At 42.2% G+C, this 25,523-nt stretch overlaps 1 protein-coding gene across 1 annotated transcript in view; it reads right to left on the bottom strand.

Moving 5' to 3' along the window:
* Positions 1-25,523, bottom strand: part of SLC9A4 (solute carrier family 9 member A4) — a 59,673-nt gene that overhangs the window by 22,279 nt on the left and 11,871 nt on the right. Inside the window, exons 3-6 of the mRNA XM_057743037.1 lie at positions 7,252-7,511; positions 5,515-5,732; positions 2,285-2,487; positions 1,620-1,706 (exon numbers count right to left, since the gene is read on the bottom strand). Coding sequence (XP_057599020.1) covers positions 1,620-1,706; positions 2,285-2,487; positions 5,515-5,732; positions 7,252-7,511 — 768 coding nt within the window. The remainder of the gene's footprint in view (positions 1-1,619; positions 1,707-2,284; positions 2,488-5,514; positions 5,733-7,251; positions 7,512-25,523) is intronic.

Raw genomic sequence — 25,523 nt, 5'->3', positions numbered from 1 at the left:
TACTCTGTAATGGCCTATATGCGAAAAGAATCTAAAAAAGAGTGGACATATGTATATGTATAACTGACTCATTTTGCTGTACACCTGAAACTAACACAACATTGTACATCAACTATACTCCAATAAAAACTTTAAAAAAACTAATAAGCTTCAAATACCTGCTACCTTTCATGAAAAAAGAACTATGACTCAGAGGGTGGAGGGGAGAACACAGAGGGTGGAGCAAAGACTCACAGAAGATTGTTCCCAAGACTGAATACCAAATAGAGTTTTCCCAGGCAGTCTTGGAAATTTGCTCGGGGTAGATGTCTCCTTTTTACCTTCCACATTTACCTCTTTTGGAAAAGGACTATCTACAGCTGTTATCCTGTGACTGTCCTACCAGTGTGTTTTAGGAACAGATGACTTTTTTCTTGAGTTTCACAGGTTCAGAGTGAAGAGGAACTGTGCCTCAGGAATGATGATACTCAGGATGATACTCACCCATCCTTTTTTTTTTAACAGTTTTAAATTTATTCAATAGATTATGGCTACAGTGTTGATTAACTTAATGTGTCAACTTGTACCAATATTTGGCGAAACATTATCCTGGATGTTTCAGTGAAGGTGTTTTTTGGAAGTGATTAACATTTAAATCAGTGGACTCTAAGAAAAGCAGATTACCCTTCATAATGTGGGTAGATCTCACCCAATCAGTTGAAAGTCTTAACAGAAGACTAACTTACCCTGAACAAGAAGGCATTTTGCCAGCAGACTACCTTTGGACTCAAACTGCAACTCTTCCCTGAGTCTCACCCATCCTTGATTTAGATGGTTGAGATGATGAGATTTGGGTCTTTTGAACTGACAAGATACAGGGGAGATTTTTGGTCTCTGGATTGAGATTAGTGGCTATAGTGGACCTTTGAGATGTTGGGATAGAGTATTTTGCAAGTGGAAAAGACATGAGTCTTTGAAGGGCAGAGGGCAGATGCAATAGGCAGAATAAATGGTCTCCAAAAACATCCAGGGTCCTAATCCCCAAAGCCTATGAACATGTTATTTTATATGCAAAGAGGAATTAGGATAGCAGATGAATTTAGGATTGCTATTCAGCTAACATTATGATAGAGAGAATATTCTAAATTACCCACCTGGGCCTAGTATAACCATAAAGATCTTTAATGTGGACGAGGAAGGCAGAAGAGTCAGTATCAGGGTGATGCAGCATGAGAAAGCCCTGCCTGGTCATTGCTGGCTCTGAAGACAGGAGGGGTCCACAAGATGAGGGACACCAAGAACCCCTAGAAGCTGGAAGAAGCATGAAAACAGACCCTTTGCTAGAACCCCCAGAAAGAAACGCAGCCCTGTAACATCTTGATTTTATCCCAGAGAGACCCGTTTTGAATTCGACCTCCAGAACTGTAGGATAATGACAGTAACATGGAAGCTACTAAGTTTGCAATCATTTCCTACAGCAGCATTAGAAAACTGGTACAGTCACTCTTGGTGGAGCTGGAGAGAAAAGAGGCCATGTCTAGTGACATACACACACCTCATCAAAGCTCTAAATCACTCCCACAGGTGACAAAGAGGGAACATCCTATTAACTTAGTAATTATGACCAAGAGATAACTTACACGGGTATGAAGCTCTTCATTGATGGATTCTTTTTTATTGGTCTTTCTAACATCCAGGTACCTGACCAGAGGACCAATTGTGATTCCCTAGGGCATAAACAATAAAATAAAGGGTTTTGTTGTAGTGAAGATTGTTACGATAGAGAGCAAATCTATAGCAAAACTGTTAGAACCTTCAATTTTTAATGTCTTTGTTTTGTTCTAGTTTTTCCTGGATAAATGCACCAGTATTCACCTTAGTTCTTATTTAATTATTTAAAATTCTGCAATAAAAATAGGCCTGATGTCTATAATTTAAAGCAGGGATTTAGTTTCATTCCTGAAAATAACTTCCCGTTAGTTTGCTGAGAGCAAATTCCAGCTAAAATAATAACTACTTAGTACTAATTGGAATCTCATTTTCAGCAATAGACATTAGGGTAGCTATATCATTCACCTGTACCCAGGAATATTGTGATTAATATGTTTCATCAATTCAAAGACCACAAAATGTAGAGGTTACAGGATGACTAAAAACATGATTTAGAAATATTTGGGAATTTAGTTTGGGTATTGGACACTTGTCTGAAAATCAGATAAAGTGTCCCTTTCTTTGTATTTTACTAATTTAATACACAATCCTGAGAAGAATCGACTTATTTCAAATATGAAAGAAATCTACCAACCTGAATAAATACAGTAAAATATATAACTACTAGAGTAGCAGTGACAAACAGTTTCTTCCTAGGAAAAAGAGACAGAGGAAGCAAAAATGCAAGTGAAAAACTTCCAGCTCCTCGGACACCACTGTAGAAAATTATGCACTGGTCCTTGATGGAGAATGGGAAAGTCCGAAACTGGTTACTGACATAGAAGAGAGCAAACACGCCTAGAAGGGGGGAAATACGTATTAGAGCAGAGGGTCATGAATGAAGAGACACAGCAGTGCTAGTGAACCCAAGTCATATACCTGTGCCTGCAAAACAAGCAACCTAATTCCATCATACCTGTGACTGTCCGTCCCAAACAGAATAGCTTACAAAACTTTTCACTTCTTGGCTAATTATGAGACAGCACCGCTTCAAGTCAGAAGGCTTCTCTGGTAGCTTCCCAGCATGTCTGTGTGTGTGTGTGTGTGTGTGTGTGTGTGTGTGTGTGTGTGTGTGTGTGTGTGTGTGTGTGTGCATGTGTGTTTAGAGTAATAAATTTTGATACTTTTGGTATAAGAAATAGCATATTTTTTTTTCTTTTTCTTTTCTTTTGGCTGCACCTCGCAGCTTGCATGATCTTAGTTTCCCAACCAGGGGTTGAACCTGTGCCCCCTGCAGTGGAAGCGCAGAGTCCTAACCGCTTTTCTAATCTATTTTCATAAATTTTGCTCAGCCTTTCAAAACTAAGAAAAGCAAGGGTATTACTTGGAGGGTAAAAGCATTTTTATCAGCTCATACTCTCACTGGGTCAGCAGAAGAGGTGTGTGATTTTGAACGTGAGAGGAGCCCTGGCAGTGCCTGGGGCCTCTGCAGGTGAGCAGATCTTTTGTGGTTGGTTTGGTTCTTCTTGAGGCTCGATGAAAACAAGAAGGGAAGTTGGTAAGGGGTCCAAGGGGGGCCCCTTACTATCAGTAAGTGGAAGGTGGAGGGTGGGAGAGCTTGTTGAAAACACGGAGGTGTTTTCTACCACACTTGTTTTCTTTTTTTATTCTTCCTTTTTTTTCTTTTTATAAACATTGGTTTCTTTAAAGAGAGCTATAAAAATGACTTGAAATTAGTCATTATACCACACTGGTTTTCCACCCCATATGGCTGAGCTGCCACCAATGCAGTGGTTCCTAGTGAGAAAAGTCCCTTCACTGATGCTCTGACTAATCAAAGAAGAGGTTTCCCTGCAGAGTAACACAGCTCCTTCATATCCTCATGTGACTTCTAATCACACAGACATCACAGCAAGCATCCTTGACATTAACTCTACTGCCCTGTAGATCCCCACAGTATTAGAACTGAATAGGACCTAACAAATTTGCCCACACCCACCGTTTTGTGGTTGGGGAAGAAGCTTTTGAGCAGTTAACTGTCTGTCCAAGGTCAAATAGCTAGTTAGTAATAGCAATAGGACTTGACGTGTGATTATAAATTTATATCTGAGTATCCTTAATTCTTTTCTCCCCCAAAGACCCAACAAGCACATATATTCAGAGTTAATTTTATGAATGTTTCTAACATTTCTACATTCTTATTATTCTTTCCTAGCATCCTTTGAGATTAGGGACATTGACAGTGCAGGAGACAGTAAAATTTAATTTTTCTCATTTTGTTTTGTTTGTCTCAGTTCCTCCACGGGCTAGTCATGTGACCTTGGGCAAGGGTCTTAACCTTTTCATGTACTCAGTCTCCTCATCTGCTTTATGGAGGTACTGAGTATTTTACATCAGAAGGTGGATGTAAGGTTTAATAATTTAATATCTATAAATATCTATATAAAGCACGACCTTATATGTTACAAGACTTCATGAGTGTGAACTATTCTTAGCTATGATGAATCAGGCTGGAGTAGGAGAGCTGGACTCTGACACCTGGCTCTGTCCCTCACCGTGATGTGACCAAGTCATTCTCTTGGGAACTGTTCCATCATTTCCCTTGCATGGAAAATGAAGGAGCTGGGCTGGATGGTCACCAAGGGTCAACCACAATGAAGTCTCTGCAACATTAATCTCCTAGATGGTTTCTATTCTTGTTGGCTGGGCTGAAGCTCTGAGGTGATGCTCTTCTTGACATTAACTCTACTGCCCTGTAGATCCCTACAGTATTAGAACTGAAAGGGACCTAAGAAATTTGTCTGTACCCACCGTTTTGTGGTTGGGGAAGAAGATTTTGAGTAGTTAACTGTCTGTGCAAGAAGGTCACATAGCTAGTTAGTAATAGTGATAGGATTTGATGTGAGATTATAAATTTATATCACAGAATCCTTAATTCTTTTCTCCCCTGGAGACCCAACAGGCATATATATTCAGAGTAGTTTTTATGAATATTTTTAATATTTCTACATTCTTGTTATTTTTGCCTAGATCCTAAAAACCATTCTAAATTTAGAATGGATATATTCAAGTTGAGTTCTCAGCCATTTCTGCTAATTTCTCTTTGAGCAACTGGCTTAAAAATACTGATTGAAGCCATGAAAATGCTTCAAATATTGGTCAAAATCACTTAAAATATAATTGCTTCTAATCAAAAGGTAAAACATACCTTGTAGTTCAGTACTGAGTGTTCTTTCTAGCTCCAGAAACATAAATATACAAGTTAAATTAAAAGCCATTAGTCAAGACATCTCCTGTTTTTAAATTAGGCATATTTTACAGGGGTGATACCAGTTACATTGTAGAGTTGTCTTTACTAAGCACTTTTCAAAAATGGAGATTCACTTTCTTTGTTTTCTATACATCACACTCAACCCTTGACTAAAACCACCCGTAATATTTAGGAGACTGTTTTCTAATAGGACTTGCCTTAGTTTGTGAGATCTCACTTTTCCTGTAACAAAAGTGTAAAAGAAAGCCTGCAGTTTATAATCTATATCTAAGGTGAAAGAACTTACAAATTGGCAAAGCAATAAAGAGCAAGGGATAAATGTACTGAGTTATATTTAAATGTGTAGATGTGAAAATTTTCTCTTCGATTTAAAAAAAAAAAAGTGCTCCTGCTCCAGCCTTGCTTCAGTGTAGAAGCATATCGGCCAGTAATTATGTTGAACTGATTGAGGAAGCAAACAGAGAACACTGCTGGTCACTACAAGGTACCCAAACCCCACTAACCAGTAAAACCAGTTGGCATCGCCTCATTGCTTATGCTTTAACCTTACAGGAAGGAATAAGAAAAATAAAAAAAGAAGCAGGCAGGGCTCTCCGGGCCCTGCTGTGTCTTACTGATGGCCCTCCAGATCTGGCAGAAGATCAGGGTGAAGCAGATGAAGGCCCAGTTCCATTCGTGGTTCTTTCCAATGGTGGACACACCCATGAAGATGAAGATCAGGGTCTCACTGACACTGCTCAGCATCTTCATGAAATACTTGATGGTCGTGTAGGATGTCTGGGACACGTTTTCTTCTATATACTTTTTCATTGTCACTGCACAGGCGGTGATTCTGCAAAAGGAACAGAGTCTCAGGGAGAAGCCACAGGACCTTGCCCCTCATTGGAAAATCCTCCCTTTTGGTGATGTTACAGAAACACAAAATCCTGTTTTTATCCAGAGAGAATATCTTCTCCAATCCTCTTTCTGACCACAGATTTTCCTAAGATTTTCTTTCTTATTCTTCTTGCTCTCCAAGGGGTCTGCACAAGTTGAGTGTGGTGGAGAAGGTGGGTGTGGTATGGTTCTCCCACAACAAAATGGTGAACAACTCGTGCAGGAGCCGGAAGCAGGACTGTTTCTATCTTGCCCCCTCCTCATTAAGAGCTTTGTCAGCCCTACCTCTCACTCTGTACTTCGCTTGCCTTACACCAAAATAAACCCAGTGCAGTTACCTAGAAAGAATAATTCAGGGACTTCCCTGGTGGCACAGTGGTTAAGAATCCGCCTGCCAATGCAGGGGACACGGGTTCAATCCCTGGGCTCCACATGCTATGGAGAGACTAAGCCTGTGTACCACAACTACTGAGCTTGCATTCTAGAGCCCGAGTGCCACAACTACTGAGCCCACGTGCTGCAACTACTGAAGCCTGCTTGCCTAGAGCCCATGCTCTGCAACAGGAGAAGTCCACGCACCACAATGAAGACCCAAAGCAGCCAAAAAAAAAAAAACCCAAAAAGAATAATTCAGCAAGACCCCTCATATTGTAATGTTTCCTACAATATTTTAATGAGAAATTTTTCATTTAAAATGTTTTGTTCTAGAGACACTGAGCAAGTCTGGAAGGGAAAGACAGGACTTTGCTTTGTCTTAGTAGTTTGCTCACTTTTAAGTGGGAAAATGATGAGTGCCTAGACTTTACACTATTGTATTTAATTAAAATAAATATTTCTATACAATAAAATTGTGCCCAAGGAGCTGGGTATGAGGATAATGTTATAAAAAAGGCAACATGATCAGATAGAATAAGCCAAGTTGAGAAGCCTCATTCTAAGATCTACACAAGGATAAACATTTCAAAAATATTTTCATTAGGAAAGAAAATCTGAATTTCTAGTCTTACCCATCTACCTAGTTTCACTCTACACTGACCAGTCCTGGAGCTGTGATGTGATTAGAGGGAAATAGCAGAAGGCAAAGCTCAGGAGTGACAGTAGCTCATGGCATGCTTCCCTTTAACTTTAAAATAATGCATTTTTCAAGGAAAAAAAAAATGACTGAAGTGAGACTTTAACCTTGAACCTCTCCCAGCTCTTCCCTGCACCAGCTTTTCTGAGTGTTATAAATTGATCCTATAATTGCTATGCTTTCTTCAGGCAAATCACCAGAACAGAGCAAGCGCAAATGCTGGGAGAGAACATTTGTTTTGCAAAGAACCTGAGCTGGATTTTACAAATGTTCAAAAAGTCTGAATCCTGCATTGCTTTTGAGGATAGCGTAGGGGGTCAGGTCTTTCCTGAAGGCTGGTCCACAAGAAGCGGTCCTAAACTCTCTTTTATCGGATGAGAGATGGTCCTTGGTTTGTACTCACGCCAGGATGCCAGAGAGATAGAGCGTCTCAGCTACTAAGTAGGACAAGTAGCTGAACATGAAGACAATGAGGGGTTCAATCGCGGAGATGTTCTGAGTGAAACGTGTGATAAATGCAGAAATGAATCCAAAAATGACGCCGAAAAATACTCCCCCGCACCCCACAATAATGAATCGGGCACATCCAGCCAAAATGTCCACAGGTTCTATGTCTTCAAATTTATGCATCTTTGTGAAGGCGATTAAGATGTTATATAAGACCTAGACAAAAAGGAATGAAAAATAAAAAGAAAGTAAACACGAATTAGAAATGAGAAACAGTTTACACACAGATTCCTAACGTTGTGTCTAGTTAAATAATACACCACAATAAATTACATAACAAGAAATAGTAACACGGTTGCTTAATTTTTTAGTGCCTTCCAAATAACTTAAATGTATTCATTTTCTCCGAGTAAGAATGATAACACTCACTGAGCTTTCAATCTCCGAGCACCTGCTATGTGCCAGTCTCTTCGCTAAGCTCTGTATCATTATCAATTGATATCCCCTGGCTTCAAATGCACCCTTCAGCATAGGTTCGGTAATAGACAAGGAAATGCCTTTATTTCTCCTTTAAAACGAGCACTACGCTAAGCTTGCTCAACTGAGGGGCACTGCAGGAGGAAGGGGCTTCCTACAACTTCCGTGGGAGGGATGAGAGTCAGCGATGTGGGTGTGAGGACTTCCGGGGGATCCTTCCAGGTCCTGAAAGTGGTCCCTCTGCAACCCTGCATCCTCCACCTGACTGATGACCTGTCCACACACCTCTTGACACGGGACGAAAAAGCCCCAGCATGGCCCTGGTGCGGCACGCCTGTGCCCAGGGGTCAGGGGTCCACCCCAGCAGCCGTCCCTCTGTGAACCCAGCCATGCAGCCCGCTCCTCTGAAGGCACCCTGCCCCCTGTTGAGCCCAGGCTCCTACTGCCCCAGTGCCACTGAAGCCTGCTCCCTGTCTGCCCTCCTTGTTCTCCCAGCAAGCCCAGACCAGCTCCAGCCTAAATCAGCCAGCTTCTCTGCTGTCCAGGGGCCCATCCACATCTTCTCCAGTGGATCAGAACCCCTTCCAAGTTTGTCCTTCTTCGGGGGTCATCCCTCAGCCGTAAGGTACCCTAGAGCTCTCTTACATCTTATAGCTATTCCTTTAGTATAGTTAATAATTTTGATCTTAAATTTCTGTTTAACCTACAGTGTGGTTTCTCTTTCTTGATTGGACCCCACCGGCTTTCCATATACGTCATCTCATTAGCATCCCCCAAACAACGCCAGTCGTGTGACACACGCTCCCAATCTCCCTACTATTTCTCTGTGTATTTCCACACTTACATGAAACTGCAGGGATCAATTTATCACGATTTCTTGTCACTTGGCCACCCAGAACTTGGACTGAACTTCTGACAGGGGGCAGCTGCCACACAGTAAGTGAGACGCATAAACAGGTAAAGTAAGACCAGTGCAGGAAATGAAGACCTTTGAGCCTCCCCGGCCCTGACGGGTCCTGCTAAGCTACAGCACACACCTATCAGCCTTTGCTTAGACCAAGAAGAAGTCAGAGCAGGGGCAGAAGCTAAAACTCAGGGAAACCAAGTCAATGACCATATTTCGTGGGCCAAAGAACTGCAGGAGTGCTGTGAGCCCTCCAGCGCAGCTAGATCCATGCCCCAAGTCTCTTTCTCTTTATAGAGTAACCCCTTTCCTAATTTCAGAAATTGACAATGCTCACGGTGCGTGTGTGTGTGTGTGTGTCCTTGCTTGGGCCAGTTTGCCCCAAGCTTCCTGATTCTTCTTTCTCACCTTCCCCAGCTTCTCCTTCTTCCAGAAAACTCACTGGGAAAGAGAGAGAGAGAGACTTGTTGAAATTTCAAACCAGGTTTAAGAATATGCATACTGAAGCACAGAAATTTTGGAAAATATGAAAATACAAAGGAATCCCCCCACCAAAAAAAGTTACACACTCTTTCCTGAGAAAACCACCATAAATATTGTGTGTGTATATATATTATATATATAATATATACATTCTATCTATAAATCAACATATACAATATATATTCTATCAGTCATCTATTTACCATCTATCTATGCACCTATCAATCATCTATCATCTATCTATATCTATCTATCATCTATCTATCTATCTATCTATCTATCTATCTATCTATCATCTATCTATCTATCTATCATCTATCTATCATCTATCTATCATCTATCATCTATCAATCCATCCATCCATCTAGCTATTATCTATCTATCCATCCACTACCTACCTACCTACCCAACTACCTGGCCTCTGTCATGTACCTCTATCTGTGGAAGTCAGGGATCCTTGATCTCCGACTACAGGGAATGAAACAGAGCACTAGCTTCTGCACCTTGATTCTCATCTGCTGTTCTCAGCTGAGGACCAAGTGTGGCAGGGTTCCTAAGGCAGGTCCATTTCTGGAAGGTGTGGGACTCCTCTGACGGGTGTCCTTAGCCTGAGACTCCTGATGGGCTTGATAAACTCTTGTAGACGTGCATCCAGTTTCCCTCCTTTCTTCTCCTCCCCTTTGGGTCACTCTGCTCTCCCTTCTCCCTGAACGCCATCCCCATTTTCTCTGGAAAGAGTTTCCCCTAAAATCTCTCACACGTCTAATGCCCTCTGTGTGTCTGACACATGGACAGCCTGGACAACATCTATCTGTCGCATTGTGTATCAACCATATTTTACAAAACTGCTATGATATGGGTCTATTTTATTTAAGCAAAATGAAGCCATGTTCTAAGAAAAATCCTGGCTGAGTGTTTGAAAGAAAATTGTGACTTATGGTTTCAAAACGAATCCAAAAGAACCTTAGTGGTTGTATCCCAACTCAGTGAGTTTGTTTAGCTCAGTTTCACCTTCTGCCTGACCCTGGAGCAACCCACATACGGTCTTAGAGGCCTTGGGTGTTGCACCTTTGAAGCTGTGCTCTTGTTCCAAGGATTGAAGCCAAGAGGAGGAGCCAGATGCCTGCACGAGACTCAAAAAAGGCAAGTTTGAATGAGTTTAAATGGAACCTGGGAGTTCATTTGACTCCCAAACCCAGGGGAAACTCAGGGAATATTAAGACTCAAAGATTTGCATGTTGAGGCCACAAATAAAAACTCTTTTGCATAGTTCTCCAGATTATAAGTAGCTACCCGGTCTGTTCCTAGGTCCTGGGAAAGTCAACAGGGCCAGCCCTAACCCCGGACACCAGTGTGTGCCCTGCCAGGAAGAGGCCATGGCAGTTTCCGAAGCTAAAGTAGTACATATAATTAAGAAGACTACACTTACAGACATGGTCCATATGACTACATGAAAAACAATTCTTCTCTTTCAAATTATACGGCTCTCAATGTCATTACAGTCGTGAAAGATTTTCTTTGGATTCATTTCAAATCACAATCATGTGTGTATATTTTTCACATATTGGAAGGGAAAACTCAGCCAATGCTAGAGCTCAAACTGGTCCTTAGCACTAAGGGAAAACAAGATTAGATTTATCCTCTTCACTCAGTGGATAGGTGAGATATTGGGACATAAGAAATATGTATTTTGTCTTTGTCCCCAGTACCTGACACAGAGTTCCTAAAAATCTTGTAATTCCCTGAGTGATACGGATTAGAGGAGGATCTTTGTTATTTACAATGAGCCCTTTTCAACCACTCCTGAGTTTATGCTAATGAGCTGACTCTGGGCTGCGTTCCCTCCAACCCCCACCCCAAGGAGGGGACTGGTTGCCATAGGAACCAACCAAGGGAGTAAATGGTTGTAACTTTCATCCCTACCCCCTAACCTCCAGGAAGGGGAGGAAGGCTGGAGTTCGATTTCAATAATCAGTGGCGAACAATTTAATCAATGATGCCTACGTAATGGAATCTCCAGAAAACCCCAAATAATGGGGTTCAGAAGGCTTCCAGGTTGGTACTGGGAGGGTGGCGCACCTGGAGAGGACACGGAAGCTTTGCACCCCTTCCCACGTACCTTGCCCTATGCATCCCTTTCATTTGACTCTTCCTGAGTTGCACCATAGGTTAATTTTTACTCTATATAAACTGAATAATAAAGTATGGACTCTGGTGTCTGGCTTCTTTAACTCACCAGTTCTTACAGGGATCAGTGGCTAAAGCACAATTCATCCACCTGTTGAAGGACATTCATTCCCAGCTTCAGCCCACCACCCAGTTTTTGCTCTTGGAATATTGCTGCAGTTAACATTCATGTACAAGTATTTTGCACTGTTTTCATTTCTCTTGGATATATAGGAGTGGAATGGCTAGGTAGCATGGTAGATACAGCTTAAAAATTTAAGAAACTGCTGTCTTAGTCCACGCAGGCTGCTATAACAGCATACCATAGACGGAGTGGCTTAGAAACAACAGAAATTTATTTCTCACAATTCTGGTGACTGAGAAGTCCAAGATGAAGGCACTGGCAGATTCAGTGTCTGGTGAATCCGATTCTTAGATAGCTGTCTTCTCGCTGTGTTCTCACATGGCAGAAGAGGCAAGGAAGCTCTCTGGAGTCTCTTTTATGAGGGCACTAATCCCATTCATGAGGCTCCACTCTCATGACCTAATCAACTCTCAAAGGCACCACCTCCAAACACCATCACATTGGGGATTAGATTTCAACATATGAATTTGGGGAGGGGGGACACAGATGTTCAGTCTACAGCAACTGCCAAACTCTTTTCCAAAGCCATTGGATCACTTTCCACGCGTATCAGCAATGTATGAGATTTCCAGTAGTTCCATATCCTGTCAACTAGAGCCACTCTAATGGGCCTATAGTGGTATTTCATCATGATTTTAATTTGCATTTCCCTGATTACTAAAGATGTTGAGCTATTGACCACTTATATACCATCTTTTACGATGTATCAGTTCAAATCTTTTACTCATTTTTGAGTTATTTCTTACTGTTATAAAATTTTTTATATATCCTGTCTTTTACATATGCATTGTGACTACTTTCTCCCATTCTGTGTGTTGCTTTTTACTTACTTAATGGTGTATTTTGAAGAGCAAAATTTTTTCTTTTGATAAGTACCTTTTTTCATTTGCTGTTCGTGCCTTTTGTGTCCTTTGCCTACTACAACATCATAGATTTTTTCCTGCATTTTCTTCCAGATTTATAATTTTAGCATTTACATTTAGACTATAATACATTTTGTGGTAATTTTTGAATTTGGTTTGAGGTAAGGGGTAATTTGCATATTTTCCCACATAGATATTCAGTTATTTCAGCTTCATGTCTTCCTTTTTCACAGAACTGCCTTGGTTCCTCTGCCAAAAATGATTGACCTTATATGCGTAAGTCTAGTTCAGGCTCTCTATTCTCTTCCACAATGTCAAACCTATTGTTTAATCAATATTGTAATTTTGTTTCTTTATTGCAATTATTATAGCATTGTAGTAAGCATTCAAATAAATCTTTTTTTAAATTAATTTTTATTTATTTATTTACTTATTTATTATTAGCTGTGTTGGGTCTTCGTTGCTGCATGGGCTTTCTCTAGTTGTGGCCAGCAGGGCTTACTCTTCATTGTGGTGTGTGGGCTTCTTATTGTGGTGGTTTCTCTTTTTCCAGAGGACAGGCTCTAGGCACTTGGATTTCAGTAGTTGCAGCACATGGGCTCAGTAGTTGTGGCTCATGGGCCCTAGAACACTGGCTCAGTAGTTGTGGCACTGGGCTTAGTTGCTCTGCAGCATGTGGGATCTTCCTGGAGCAGGGATCGAACCCATGTCCCCTGCATTGGCAGGAGGATTCTTAACCACTGTGCCACCAGGCAAGTCCCCAGGTAAGTCTTCCATCTTTGTTCTTTAAAAAAAATTCCTTTGTGTATTCTATGTGAATTAGGTTGTCAATTTGATTTCTACAAAAAGTCTCCTGGGATTTTGATTGGGAGTTTACTGAATCTATAGATTAATTGGGAGAAAACTGACCTCTTGACAATATTGAGTCTTCCATTAACAAACGATATTATTTAGGTCTTCTAATTCCTGTCAACAATGTTCTATAACATTCAGTGAAATAGCCTTGCACAACTTCATTGAGCTTCTAAGAATTTTTGTTTTTACAGTACTTATAAATGGAATTTTAACATTTCCTCTTGCTAGCAGTATTTAAAGTTGTTTGCCATTACTATATTAAAGTGTTTTGATTTTTGCATGTAAACTTTATATCCCATGACCCTGTTAAATTTACTTATTAATTCTGGTAATTTTATAGATTCCTTAGAAATTTCTACATAAACCATCATGTCATTGATTTTAGAACTTTAAAAACTTTAATAGAAGCATGTAAAGACATAAATTTCCCTCTGGTACAACTTTAACTGCATCCTACAAATTTTGCTATGTTGCATTTTCATTACCATTTACTAAATTTATTTTTAAATTTCCTTTGTAATTTCTTGTTTGAATCATGGATTATTTAGAAGTGTATTCTTTAATGTCCAAATATTGGGATATTCCTGGATATCTTCATGTAATTTATTTTTAACTTTGTTTTGGACAGAGAACACACTGTGGTTGCAAGCATTCTAAATTTATTGAGGCTTCTTATATAGTCAAATATGTGGTCATTTTTGATGAACATGGTATATGCACTTGAAAGGAATGTATGGTTTGTAGTTGCTGGGCACAGTGCTCTATAAATATCAGTTAGGACAAGGTAATTGATAATGTTCAGATCCTCAATGTCTTGCTGATGTTTTGCCTGCTTGTTCTATCATTTTCTAAAAGAAAAGTATTAAAACTCCTGCTGTGATTGTTGAATTGTCATTTCCTTCCTTTAAATTTGTCGGTATTTACTTCATGGCCCTACTATTGGGTGCATACACATGCATAATTGTTAGATATTCTTGATGAATTGACTTTTTGTCATCATGAAACATCCCTCTTTATCTCTCTAAAATTTTCTACCTTTATGTCTGTTTTAACTGACATGAATATAGCCATACCAGCACTCTTATGCCTACTATATGCCTGGTATAACTTTTTTGCATCCATTTATTTTCAACTTATCTTCATCTTTATAATTAAGTTGTGTTTCCTGAAAATAAAATATATTCGGGTCTTGCTTTATAATCAATTCTGATAATCTCTGGCCTTTAAGTGGAGTGTTTAGTCTACTAAGATTTAGTGTAATTATTGTCATTCTTGGATTTAGATCTACCACTTTATTACTTGTTTCCTCTTTTCCTCCTCTGGTTTTGTTCTTTTCCTGCACTCATTTTGATTATTTGAATACTTTTTAGAATTATTTTCCAATTTTATTATTGGCCATACCTCTTTGCATTACGTTTGCTGGAACTCTACAATATGACATTCTTAACTTTTTACAGGGCACTGGGGGTTAGCATTATACCACTTCACATAAATAAAGAAAATTTATAACCATGTAGGTTCATTAACCATACTGACTTTTAACTATCATTAAGAACTGGAGTGAAAAAGCTCTTCACAATATTAAATCTCCTGGATTTCTTTGACACTGAGAGCTGACAGCTTAATCATAATGGATTGCATACTCTGTGACTACCAATCCTCCTAGACATGATAACCACAGTCCCCACCATGCTCACGGCTCCTTATAAGGGTAACATCTGTGACAATGCATCCTAGGAGGACGAATAGCCTTGTGTGGCTATAGTACTTTCAACCAGAGATCTCTCATTCAAGAACGGGAGTTGACACACTCTTGAGAACTGTGTCCATAGACTGGGGATCATGAACTAGCTTGAAGTGAAACCCTCTGTCCAGTTACGAGCTGTAGCAACTGTATCTTCTGAGAAGTTTGGAGGGAATGGACCAGGTGTGGATGAATAGAGAAGTCCAATGAGGCAGATTAAAAGACAATGAGTGGCCATAAAGAAGGATGGGTTATGAGTACCAAAAAACTGTGAATAATAAAAACTAAGGCATAGGGGAAAGATGATTGAGTAGATTACATGGAAGCTACTTGGAGTGGGAAGAGAAACACAAAGATCTATGAAAATGCAGCAGCGTCTGAGCAAGTGGCCAAGTTGCGTCCATGGTGGGGCTCTGGAGTAAGAAGATGATAGTTATTAGCACTGTTCACCTAGTATTTGTTTTCTTTCAAGGCACCTGGTAGGATTGCACTTCTGGCCTCTACCGTGTGACTCACCTGGCTAAGTGTTGAGTTTAAATGAGTTTGAGCAGAAGTGACATGTCATTTGTGAGATGGGGTGTTTGTCTGCTGAAATGAGGCTTTCCATAAATCTTCTCTCCTTCTCTCTGGCACAAAAGATCGGCAAAGCTCAATATGATGGCTTCTCTTAAGCCCAGATCCTGAAGAATAGAATGGAATGGAATAGAATAGAAAGAATAGAAGAGAAGAGAAGAGTAAGAATAGAATAGAAGATACTGTTGGACAGTGAAAGATAAGTAGTGTGAGTAGGAAATACACCTTTGTTACTGTAGGCCACTGAGATCTGGAGGGATGTTTATGACCAGAGCATAACCTGCTCTATCCTCACTGTCAGAGAAGATCTGAAATCGCTAAAGCCAACTTGGTTCTAGTTACAGCTTTTGTGAGACCCCTTGTAAAGCACCTCCTATTCCTGAGTTCCTGAGGGGTCTTCTATGGGTTGAATTGTGTGCCTCAAATTCATATGTTGAAGTCTTAACCTCCAGTACTGCAGAATGTTATTGGATTTAGAAATAGGGTCTGTAAAGAGGTGATTAAGTTAAAATGAGGTCCTGCGGGTGGGGCCCTAATCCAATAGGACTGGTGTCTTTATAAGTAAAAGGAAGAGACACCAGGAGTGCACACAAAGCAAAGGCTATTGTGAGGACACAACAAGTGGTTGACCACAAGCCAGCAAGAAAGGTGTCACCGAAACCTAACCCTGCTGGCACCTTGATCTTGGATTTGATCACAGCCTCCAGAACTGTGAGAAATTACATTTCTGTTGTTGAAGCCACCCAGTTTGTGGTATTTTGTTAGGCAGCCCTAGTGGACAAGGGCTATGTCCACTAGGGTTTGTCCACAAAACAAGATCTATGTCTTCCTGATTGTCTTGTGTATCTTTTTAATTAATCCTTAGTGCTTGAGCTTGCCATAAAGTCGGTTCCTTAAAAACAAAATGCCTAACTAATTACTGACTCTACACACATAAAAAAGCTTTGGTGGTTCAGAGTCACAACATAATACAGTAAAAATTATCTTTACTGTACATCAGATGCTGGAAAGGTAAAGAGAATATCACACACACACACACACAAACTGTATTCATCAACCTTATACAGGAAATGAATTCTGTTAATTTTCCATTTTGTGTGAAAGGGCACTGGCACATTAAGCTCTGTCATAGAGCAGTTTCTTGTCAACCACTTGCTTTGACTAGCAAAGGAAATTAACTAAGAAACCCAGCAATTACCTAGCAGTCACCAAAATGATATAGCCAGACAAAGAAAAATATCATATGATATCACTTACATGTGGACTCTAAAAAAAAAAAGATACAAATGAACTTATTTACCAAACAGAAACAGATCCACAGATGTAGGAAACAAACATAGTTACCAAAGGGAAAGGGGGGTGGATGGATAAATTAGGAGTTTGGGATTAACATATACACACTACTATGTATAACATAGACAACCAATCGGGATTTACTTCATAGCAGGAAACTATACTCAATATTTGTCTATAGGAAAATAACCTGAAATATATATATATATAATAAATATATATAAATATATATATAAAATTGAATCACTTTGCTGTACACCTGAAACTGATAAACAATATTGTAAATCAACTATACTTCAATTTAAAAAAAAACTAAAAAAAAAAAAGGACAGAAGGGAAGAAGCTTTTACTTCACTCCTCAAGGAAGGGATAAAAGATCTAAAACTCAGGACAGGAGATGAAACATGGATCTTCCACCTCTCTTAGGACTGACATCCTTGATTATTAGTTGCTTATAATCTCAGAGAGGCCAGGAAGATGACCTAAGCGGAGGTCAGAAAATTTAACAAAGAGAAACGAGTGGCAGGATTTTACTGACTTAGGGTGCAGCAAAGATGTTTCTATACGGAAATTCTTTTCAGTTTAAAAAGTCCAAAAATTCTTCTTCGCGTGAAGAACAGTAGGGTGGAGGACAGGCCATATTTCACAGCTGCTTTTATCACCTACCTGCCAATGGCTCCCAAATACGTATCTCCCTCCAATCTTTCCCTCAGACTCTAGACTTCTATCTCTAAAACTATGGAAAATTTCTTTTCAGTGGCCTGTAAATAAATCAAACTTAGTAGTTCAGAACTAATAGTGATCACCCATGCCCACCCACATCTGTTCCTCACTGTGATCCCTTCAAGGAACTACCCAGCCTGGCACCTCTAAGTTTGCTCCATCTTCCCATCCCATAACCTCCATGCCAACTTGGAGCAAATACCCAGAGGACTGACTTTCACCATCTGGTGCTAGTACCCCTACAGGACAGAAAACGTCATTTTAAGGCTATTTAACCTCCAAACTTTTTAAACTATAAAAGCAAACATCAGCTGTGACCAGTAGATTTCAATTCACTGAAGACTAGTTTGGTGATTTGCTTCTTCTAGGAGGGTCAGTCTAGCACAGTGGAAACGTTTCCCAGTCCAAACTTGCTCTGCTCTCTGAACGACAGGCCAATAAATCAGGGGTGAGGTGTTGAGGCAAGGAATATGACTTTATTTGGAAAGCCAGCAGATTGAGAAGATGGCAGACTAGTGTCTCAAAAGAACCATCTTATTGGGGTTTGGATGCCAGTTTCTTTTACAGCACAGAGATGGGGAGGCGGTGAGGAAGTAAAGTAAAAGAGTCCTAAGTCTTGTAAATATCCCCTGGAACAGCCAAGCCTCCGGGAAGGGATGTGTTAATGTCTTCTTTCTTGCAGCCATCCACAGGTGCACAGGGTCAGGATGCTTCCCTGAACAAAGGCACTTCGGTTTAACATTCAGGCAGAGGGGCAGGGCTCCCTGAGGCAGGCCATTGTGTATAGACAGTATCCTTTTAGTGAATAAAAGCAATGGGAAGCAAAGTTTAAAGAAACAGATCCAACATGCAGTCAGATTTGGCTCTTCCTTGTTGCAGAGAGAGCAGTTTCTGAGAAAAAGTACTGCTTAGTCATTTGTTTCATGAATAAATGAATGAAGAATGAAGAAATGAATGATTCAAACTAAAGAGAACTCTGACTCCACGAAATAGGACTAAACTTTGAAGTAAAGCAGTTGAATTTTGTGTGACATCTCTGTTTTCTCCCACGCTGCTGGTCTAATGCTCACTTATAGGATCCCAGGTGAGCAGGAGGGAACTGGGGAAAACCACAGCCTGGGGCCAGAACCAATGGCTCCGTCTCTGACCCATCACAGATGTGATGTGACAGAGCTGGCCCGCAGGACAGGTTCTGCTGGAGACTGTTCGTTTTACATAATCATTGAGGAAGCTATGGGGAAACTAGTTGCTAACCAGCTCTCCTAAACCACCAGCTCATGGGGGTTCTCACAGGATCCTGAGCAGATTTTATCCACACCAAAGCCCAGCACACCCGACACACCCTTGAGAGCCCACGCAGGTGTGCTCTTTGGGGTGGTAGGGAGAGGGGGTGTCTCTTGAACATCACAAACTAGGAAACTCTCTTGGCTGTCTGGAGTCCCAGGCTTTTTTCCCCAAGTCTGTGATTTCCATTAATGGAGCAGGTAATCTGCTAGGAAATCTCTATGGCTTAAAAGGGCTCTAAGAAAATACAGGAGAATAAGAAGCTGTGTGGTTGTGGAGTAAGAAGAAGGAAAAGAAAGAGGTCAAATGCTCTTGGCTTGGTGGCTCCTCAAGGCAAGGACAAGGCTTGTTTGCTTCTGCCTTCCTAGCACTTAGCCCAACTGGGGTACAGTGCATGGTCACCGTGGCTTTGAAGGACCTCCTTCTATGTGCTTTTCTGCCATCCTTCTAATTATTTCCTAAAGATTTAAAAAGCGTTTGCTTTGGGACTCCTCTGATGGCTCAGTGGTTAAGAATCCACCTGCCAATGCAGGGGACATGGGTTTGATCCCTGGTCCAGGAAGATCCCACATGCCATGGAGCAACTAAGCCCGTGCGCCACAACTACTGAGCCTGTGCTCTAGAGCCCGTGAGCCACAACTATAAGCCCATGTGCCACAACTACTGAAGTCCACGCGCCTAGGGCCCGTGCTCCGCAACAAGAGAAGCCACCTCAATGAGAAGCCCATGCACCTCAATGAAGAGTAGCCCCCGTGCTCACCACAACTAGAGAAAGCCCTGTGCAGCAACGAAGATCCAATGCAGCCAATTAATTAATTAATTAATTAATTAAAAAAAAAAAAAGAGTTTGCTTTTCTCCTGAGAAGCATTTCTTTTCCAAATCCATTTCCATAGCTTTTCAACCCTACCTCCTGACAAAGGAAGGATGACTTGATAACCAGTAAGGATCCAGTTCTTCTTCCTGCTCTTGTAAAACTTGAGTGAGCTCTAACCACCCAGACCACTCAGACTTCAATCATTCTCTTTCTTCAACCAGAAGAAAATGAACCAAACCAGTGTTGACTTCAAAAAATGCACAACGTGAGAGTTGTGAGTTAAGTTTTACTTGGGAAAAAATGAGGACTGCAGCCCGGGAGACAGCATTTCAGGTGAGGAAGGGGAGCCAGGTTACATGGACGTTTTGCAACAAAAAGCAGGTAGTCTGAACATCAAAAGATTATTGTGAATTAAAGAAAACTAGATATCCAAAAATAAGGAATTTAGCGCTTTTTTGTGTAAGGGAAGAAGCAAGAGTCTGGGCTCACTGAAATCATTCCTTTGATATGCACCTCAGCTATCTGGGGCCAGCATCCTGTGCTTTCTCATCCCGAGTTTCCTCAGGGCTCACCACAGGCAGTGGCTGCAGTCTGATGGCTGCTGTTTGGCAGGTATTCTTTTCAGCCCTGAGTTTCCTCAGGGCTCACTGGCTCACATTGGAGGGCTGCAAACACTGATGACTGTGACATCCTTTGTTTACTGACCTGGCAGGAAATATTCCACTTATAAATATTCCATTTAGCACCAGTGTTTCTGAATCGGATTTGAGGAATTCCAATAACATATGGTTGACCTGTCCCTCTGTGACCCTGCACTGCCTCAGCACCTCTCTAAATTCTTTACATGGGCTGGTGGAGCAGATCTTTCGGGCTGCTGGTTAATGGGAGCCTGTAGCTGAGACCCCAGGCACATGGAGGTAAAGGCGTCTCCCAGTTTGGGAAAGTTAGGAGTCAAATTTGCCTCCTCTGTTGGTGAACCTTTGACCCCTCCAACATCCTTGTTGGCTGGGACCAACCGTGTGCTGCCCCCTGCCCCTCATTTCTCCCAGCTCCTCTCACTCCCCAACCTGGTCGAAGTGCCAACCCAAGCTATTGTGTGTGTCGTATCTCTCTCTCTCTCTCACACACACACACACACACACACACACACACACACACACACACTGCAGGCCCCCAGGGCCAGCATCATACCTGATCACCAGTGGTAGCTGTGAGCTGATAAGAAGCTCACCAGGCAGACCTCCAGAGGCTTTGATGATAGTCGGGTCTGAAGGAAGATGCCTGGGCTCTGGGCTGGATGCGGACCTGCCTGGTGTCTAAGGTTTAGGCCTGATCTCCATTTCCAGGCCAACAGACACCAACCAGATTGCCCATTTTGTGTGGAACCTCCTCTTGAACCTGGGAGGTGCAACGGGACACTGATTCCTCACCTACTAGGTGCCAGGTGTCTGTGTGTCTTATTTCACAACCTCCTCAAAAGCACCCTCTGAGGTCAGACTAAACGTTCTCACTTTACACGTGAGGAAACTGAGGCATGAATGGATTGAGCCACTTGCTCAAGATCACAATTGTCAGGTTCATTCACCCCCGTATACACTGAGCACCCCACATGCTCAGCCAGAGGGAACTGTCTGCTTGTAAAGGTACCTGCAGCCTCTCTCCTCCTAGCCTAGCAAACTGCAAAAAAATGAAAATAAATAAGGAGATAAAAAGAGGACACGAGGTGGCGCAGTGGTTAAGAATCCGCCTGCCAGTGCAGGGGACACGGGTTCGATCCCTGGTCCAGGAAGATCCCACTTGCCTCGAAGCAGTTAAGCCTGTGCACCACAACTACTGAGCCTGCGCTCTAGAGCCCGTGAGCCACGACTACTGAGGCCCTCGCGCCACAACTACTGAAGCCATGTGCCTAGAGCCCATGCTCGGCAAAAAGAGAAGCTGCTGCAATGAGAAGCCAGAGCATGAAATGAAAAGTAGCCCCCGCTGGCGGCAACTAGAGGAAGGCTGCATGCAGCAACGAAGACCCAAAGCAGCCAAAAATAAAATAAATAAATAAATAAATTTATTAAAAAAAAAAAAAAGAGGACAAGAAAAACGTTGCTGGACACTGCCCCCTGAAGAGTCTGTTCAGGTCTGTGGGCGTCGCTTCTTGCAGAAAAGCTGAGACTGCCAAGTCCAGACAGGTGGCCACATGATGTGGCATCACTTAGGCTGTGAGGAGGGCTCAGAGGCTCCGAGGCGCTCATGGAAGCGGACTTCTATTAATAACACACTGATTCTGACACCAATTCTGACGTGTGTGCTTTTTTCTCACATCATCAAGCAACTAACTCAATTTGACACCCTGTACTTGTAGATAGAGTCAGATCCCACAGGTTAAGGACTCAGCCCCATAAGACAGCCCCTCCCCCCACTTCAGATGCCCCTCCCAAGTCCAGCTTGTCACCTGTGCTTCTGGCCCACCAGCTGTAGATCAGAGGTTCCAAAAAGCCCTCCCTGGCTTTGATTAATTTGCTAGAGTGGCTCACAGAACTCAGAGAAACATTTTACTAACTAGATGACCAATTTACTGTAAAAGGATCATATGATATCACTTACATGTGGAATCTAAAACAAAGGGGGTACAAATGAACTAATCTACAAAACAGAAACAGAGTTATAGATGTAGAAAACAAACTTGTTACTAGGAGTTAAGAGCGAGAGGGATAAATTGGGAGATTGGAATTGACATATACATACTCCTATATATAAAACAGATGACTAATAAGGACCTACTGTAGAGCACAGGGAACTCTAGTCAGTACACTGTAACGACCTATACGGAAAAAGAATCTAAAATAGAGTGGAGATACGTACATGTATAACAGATTCACTTTCCTGTATACCTGAAACTAACACAACATTGTAAATTAATCATACTCCAATAAAAGTTTTTTTAAAAAATTAAGAAAAAAAAAGGGGAACTGCCAGTTGGGACCGATGCTTAGGGCAAGTCATGAGGCAGGGGTGAGAAGCTTCCATACCCTCCCCGGGAGCTCCATCCTCCCCGAATCTCCTACCAACCTGGAAATTCTCCAAACCCGATTCTCTAGGGGTTTTATGTAGGCTTCATTACAGAGGCTTGATTGATTAAATCACTGGCCATGGGTGACTGAATTCAATCTCTAGCTCCTCTCCCTTTCCTGGAGGCGGGGATGGGGTGGGGGTGGGGTTTAGGGAGAGAGACTGAAAGCTCCAACTCCTTAATCACTGGTTAGTTCCACTGGCAACCAGCCCCCTTCCTTAGGTTACTTAGGGGCTTTCCAAAAGTCACCTCATTAGCATAACAAAAGACAGCTCTCTTCACTTAGGAAATTCCATGGGTTTTAATGAACTTTGTGCCCTAAATGGGGACAAAGGCCAAATAAGTATTTTTTCTTGTAAATTATAATATTACAAACACCTAGTGCTCTGTACTTAACTCTGTGCCAGGTGCTGTTTTAAATACTTACGTGTAGCGACTCACTTTAAGCCTCATACAACCTGCTCTCCGGTTTACAGAAAGGAAACTGAGGCCCAGAGGGGTTAAATCACTCAACTGAAGTCACACAGTTTGCAAGCAGAGGAGCCAGGACTTGAGCTAAGACACATGGCCTCACTGTCCAAGCTCTTGGGCACAGTTTACTGCCTATTGAATAGGATAACCCTGCAGCCAGGACTTCTTTGAGGCAGCAAAATATAAACCAGGGAGAATCATGAAGACAAATTCACCCCCAAATGAATGTTTTTAAAAATCTTTCCTGGATGAAATGCAGCTTCCTCTGGCAAGCTGTTGCCTGCCATCCTAGCTTGGTCTGAACTCGCCATCTGGTCCTCACAACCTGCAGGGTCCATGACTGTCCCCCCACCATTGGGTGACGGGCAGAGGCATCCAGCTCATCTTCACGCGCCCAGTGCCCAGGACAGCACCCCTGGACACAGCTCTATGAAGGTGTGGCAAGGAAGGACACTGAGACTCTTCTCTCCCCCCACACCCGCCCCTGGTTGCATCCCACCTCTAGCCTTAGGCTCAGGGATCAATTCCGAAGTTCCACGAAGGAAGTCGGTCAGAGGGAGAGCACCCTGGTTTGCTCACAGTTTCCCTGACAAATCCCAATTCAAACGGAGTGTCGTTCCTGGGAGTCAGAGGAGGAGGGCTGTGGTTACAGCACAGCTTGGGCACAGCCTCTCCGAGTCCCCATCAGTCCCTCCATCATTCACTCATCCTCTCTGTACTCAGCATCAGCATCCCCTGTGATGCTCAGAGCTACCTGCTGGGTTTTACTATGATGTCAGGAGGCATCAGGAGAGAAATCTTGAGGGTCAACAGGCAACTAGTTATCAAAGTTGGGCTGATAGAAGGATGGAAAGAGGAGATGAGAAGAGGACAAAGGAATTCCAGAATAAGGGATCAAGAAACTTAAGCTCTAATGCCAGCAACAAGAATGCAGAATAAATAGAAGAACAAATTGAGTGAAAGGTATAAGGTCAATGCTAAGAAACTGTTGCTACTGATTGCGGGCTGGGAAAAGCAGTGGAGGACAACTTTTCACGATATCTTTTAGATATTGAGCCTCATAGAATAAATTATATTCAATAAATGACTTCTCTGACAGTCTGTGTGTTTATAATAAAAATAAAAATGAAGACACTTAAGCACATGGAGATCTGGTAATTCACCTGAGAGGCTTAGAGGACCAAGAAGGGCCAGTACAGACACATGAGCACAGATGTGCCAACTGAAAATTGTCGATAGCCATCTGGTTCTACAAGGATGAAGTCAACAACCTCTGCAGTTGTTGACCTCAAACACCCCTTGAAAGGAGCTCAGGGCAGAGATCAGGAATGAGTCTCTCTGGGCTCTGGGAAAAACTGGCCTCCAGAGAGTCAGATATTTTCAGGGGAATATTTTATGAGCCTAATTTCTTGCATCTTCTCATACCTACAAAAGCACTAAAGTCACATCTGCTCTTTGTGACGAGCAGTGACCTTCGTCCAAAATATTAGCTTGATTCCACGAACCCCCTCCCCCAATATCACATATGTATGACCTCCCCTCTGACCTCTTCAGAGAAGTTCCTCTGAGCTCTCTGAGAGGCTGTCTTCCAGGCTATAGTCCACATTTTGCCCCAAACAACTTAACTCATGACTTTCACGTTGTGCACTTTCTTTACAGTCAACAGACATCTGGGGTCAGGGGGGTTCTCTGCTCTTAACCATGACATGCTGTTCCTTCACAAAATCGGGACAATGGTCCTGCCACAAAAGGTTGTTACAAAGCTCTAAAAAGTATATAAAACACCCTCCAATGTGACTGGCCCAAGGTTCCTGCTCAGAAACTTTATTGCAGCTCGCTCTACCACTCTCTCATCCACCACATTCCTAGAAAATGGACTACAGTGGCAGGAGGATGCAAAAGGACGACATCACCAGAGGAAGGAGAGAAAACCAGAGGGAAAGAAAGTGGGGGTAGGAAAGAGGGCGGGGCGAAGAGACAGAATGGGGTAGCAGTTAGGAGCAGAGGTGCTCTGGAGGTAGGCCGCCTGGGTTCAGATCTCAGCGGGGATGCTGGGACTTCTCAGGTGAGGTGGGGGAGGGGGGATGCTGGGGCCTTTCAGGTGAGGGGGGAGAGGAGGGAGATGGAGCAAGATGGGAGGTGACAGAAACCCTAGTGGCCTCACCCTGTTGCTTATTCAGCAAATCTTTGCAGGAAAACCAGGCAGGAATACAAATGTAAGAACAATCTGCCTGCAATACCTGAAGCAGTGCCATGTTTATAACCCGATGCCTATTAAGAGTGAGCCAACCGCCACGCGTGTCCTTGAGTCAGCGTGATATAAAATAACAGCCAGCAGGCATGGGGTTCTCACTTCACGCTGAACACTCAC

This window comes from Hippopotamus amphibius, chromosome 7 (genome assembly GCF_030028045.1).
Source record: "Hippopotamus amphibius kiboko isolate mHipAmp2 chromosome 7, mHipAmp2.hap2, whole genome shotgun sequence".
Lineage (NCBI taxonomy): Eukaryota > Metazoa > Chordata > Mammalia > Artiodactyla > Hippopotamidae > Hippopotamus > Hippopotamus amphibius.
Note: the sequence above shows the minus strand (reverse complement) of the source record. Positions and strands in the feature narration are given on the sequence as shown.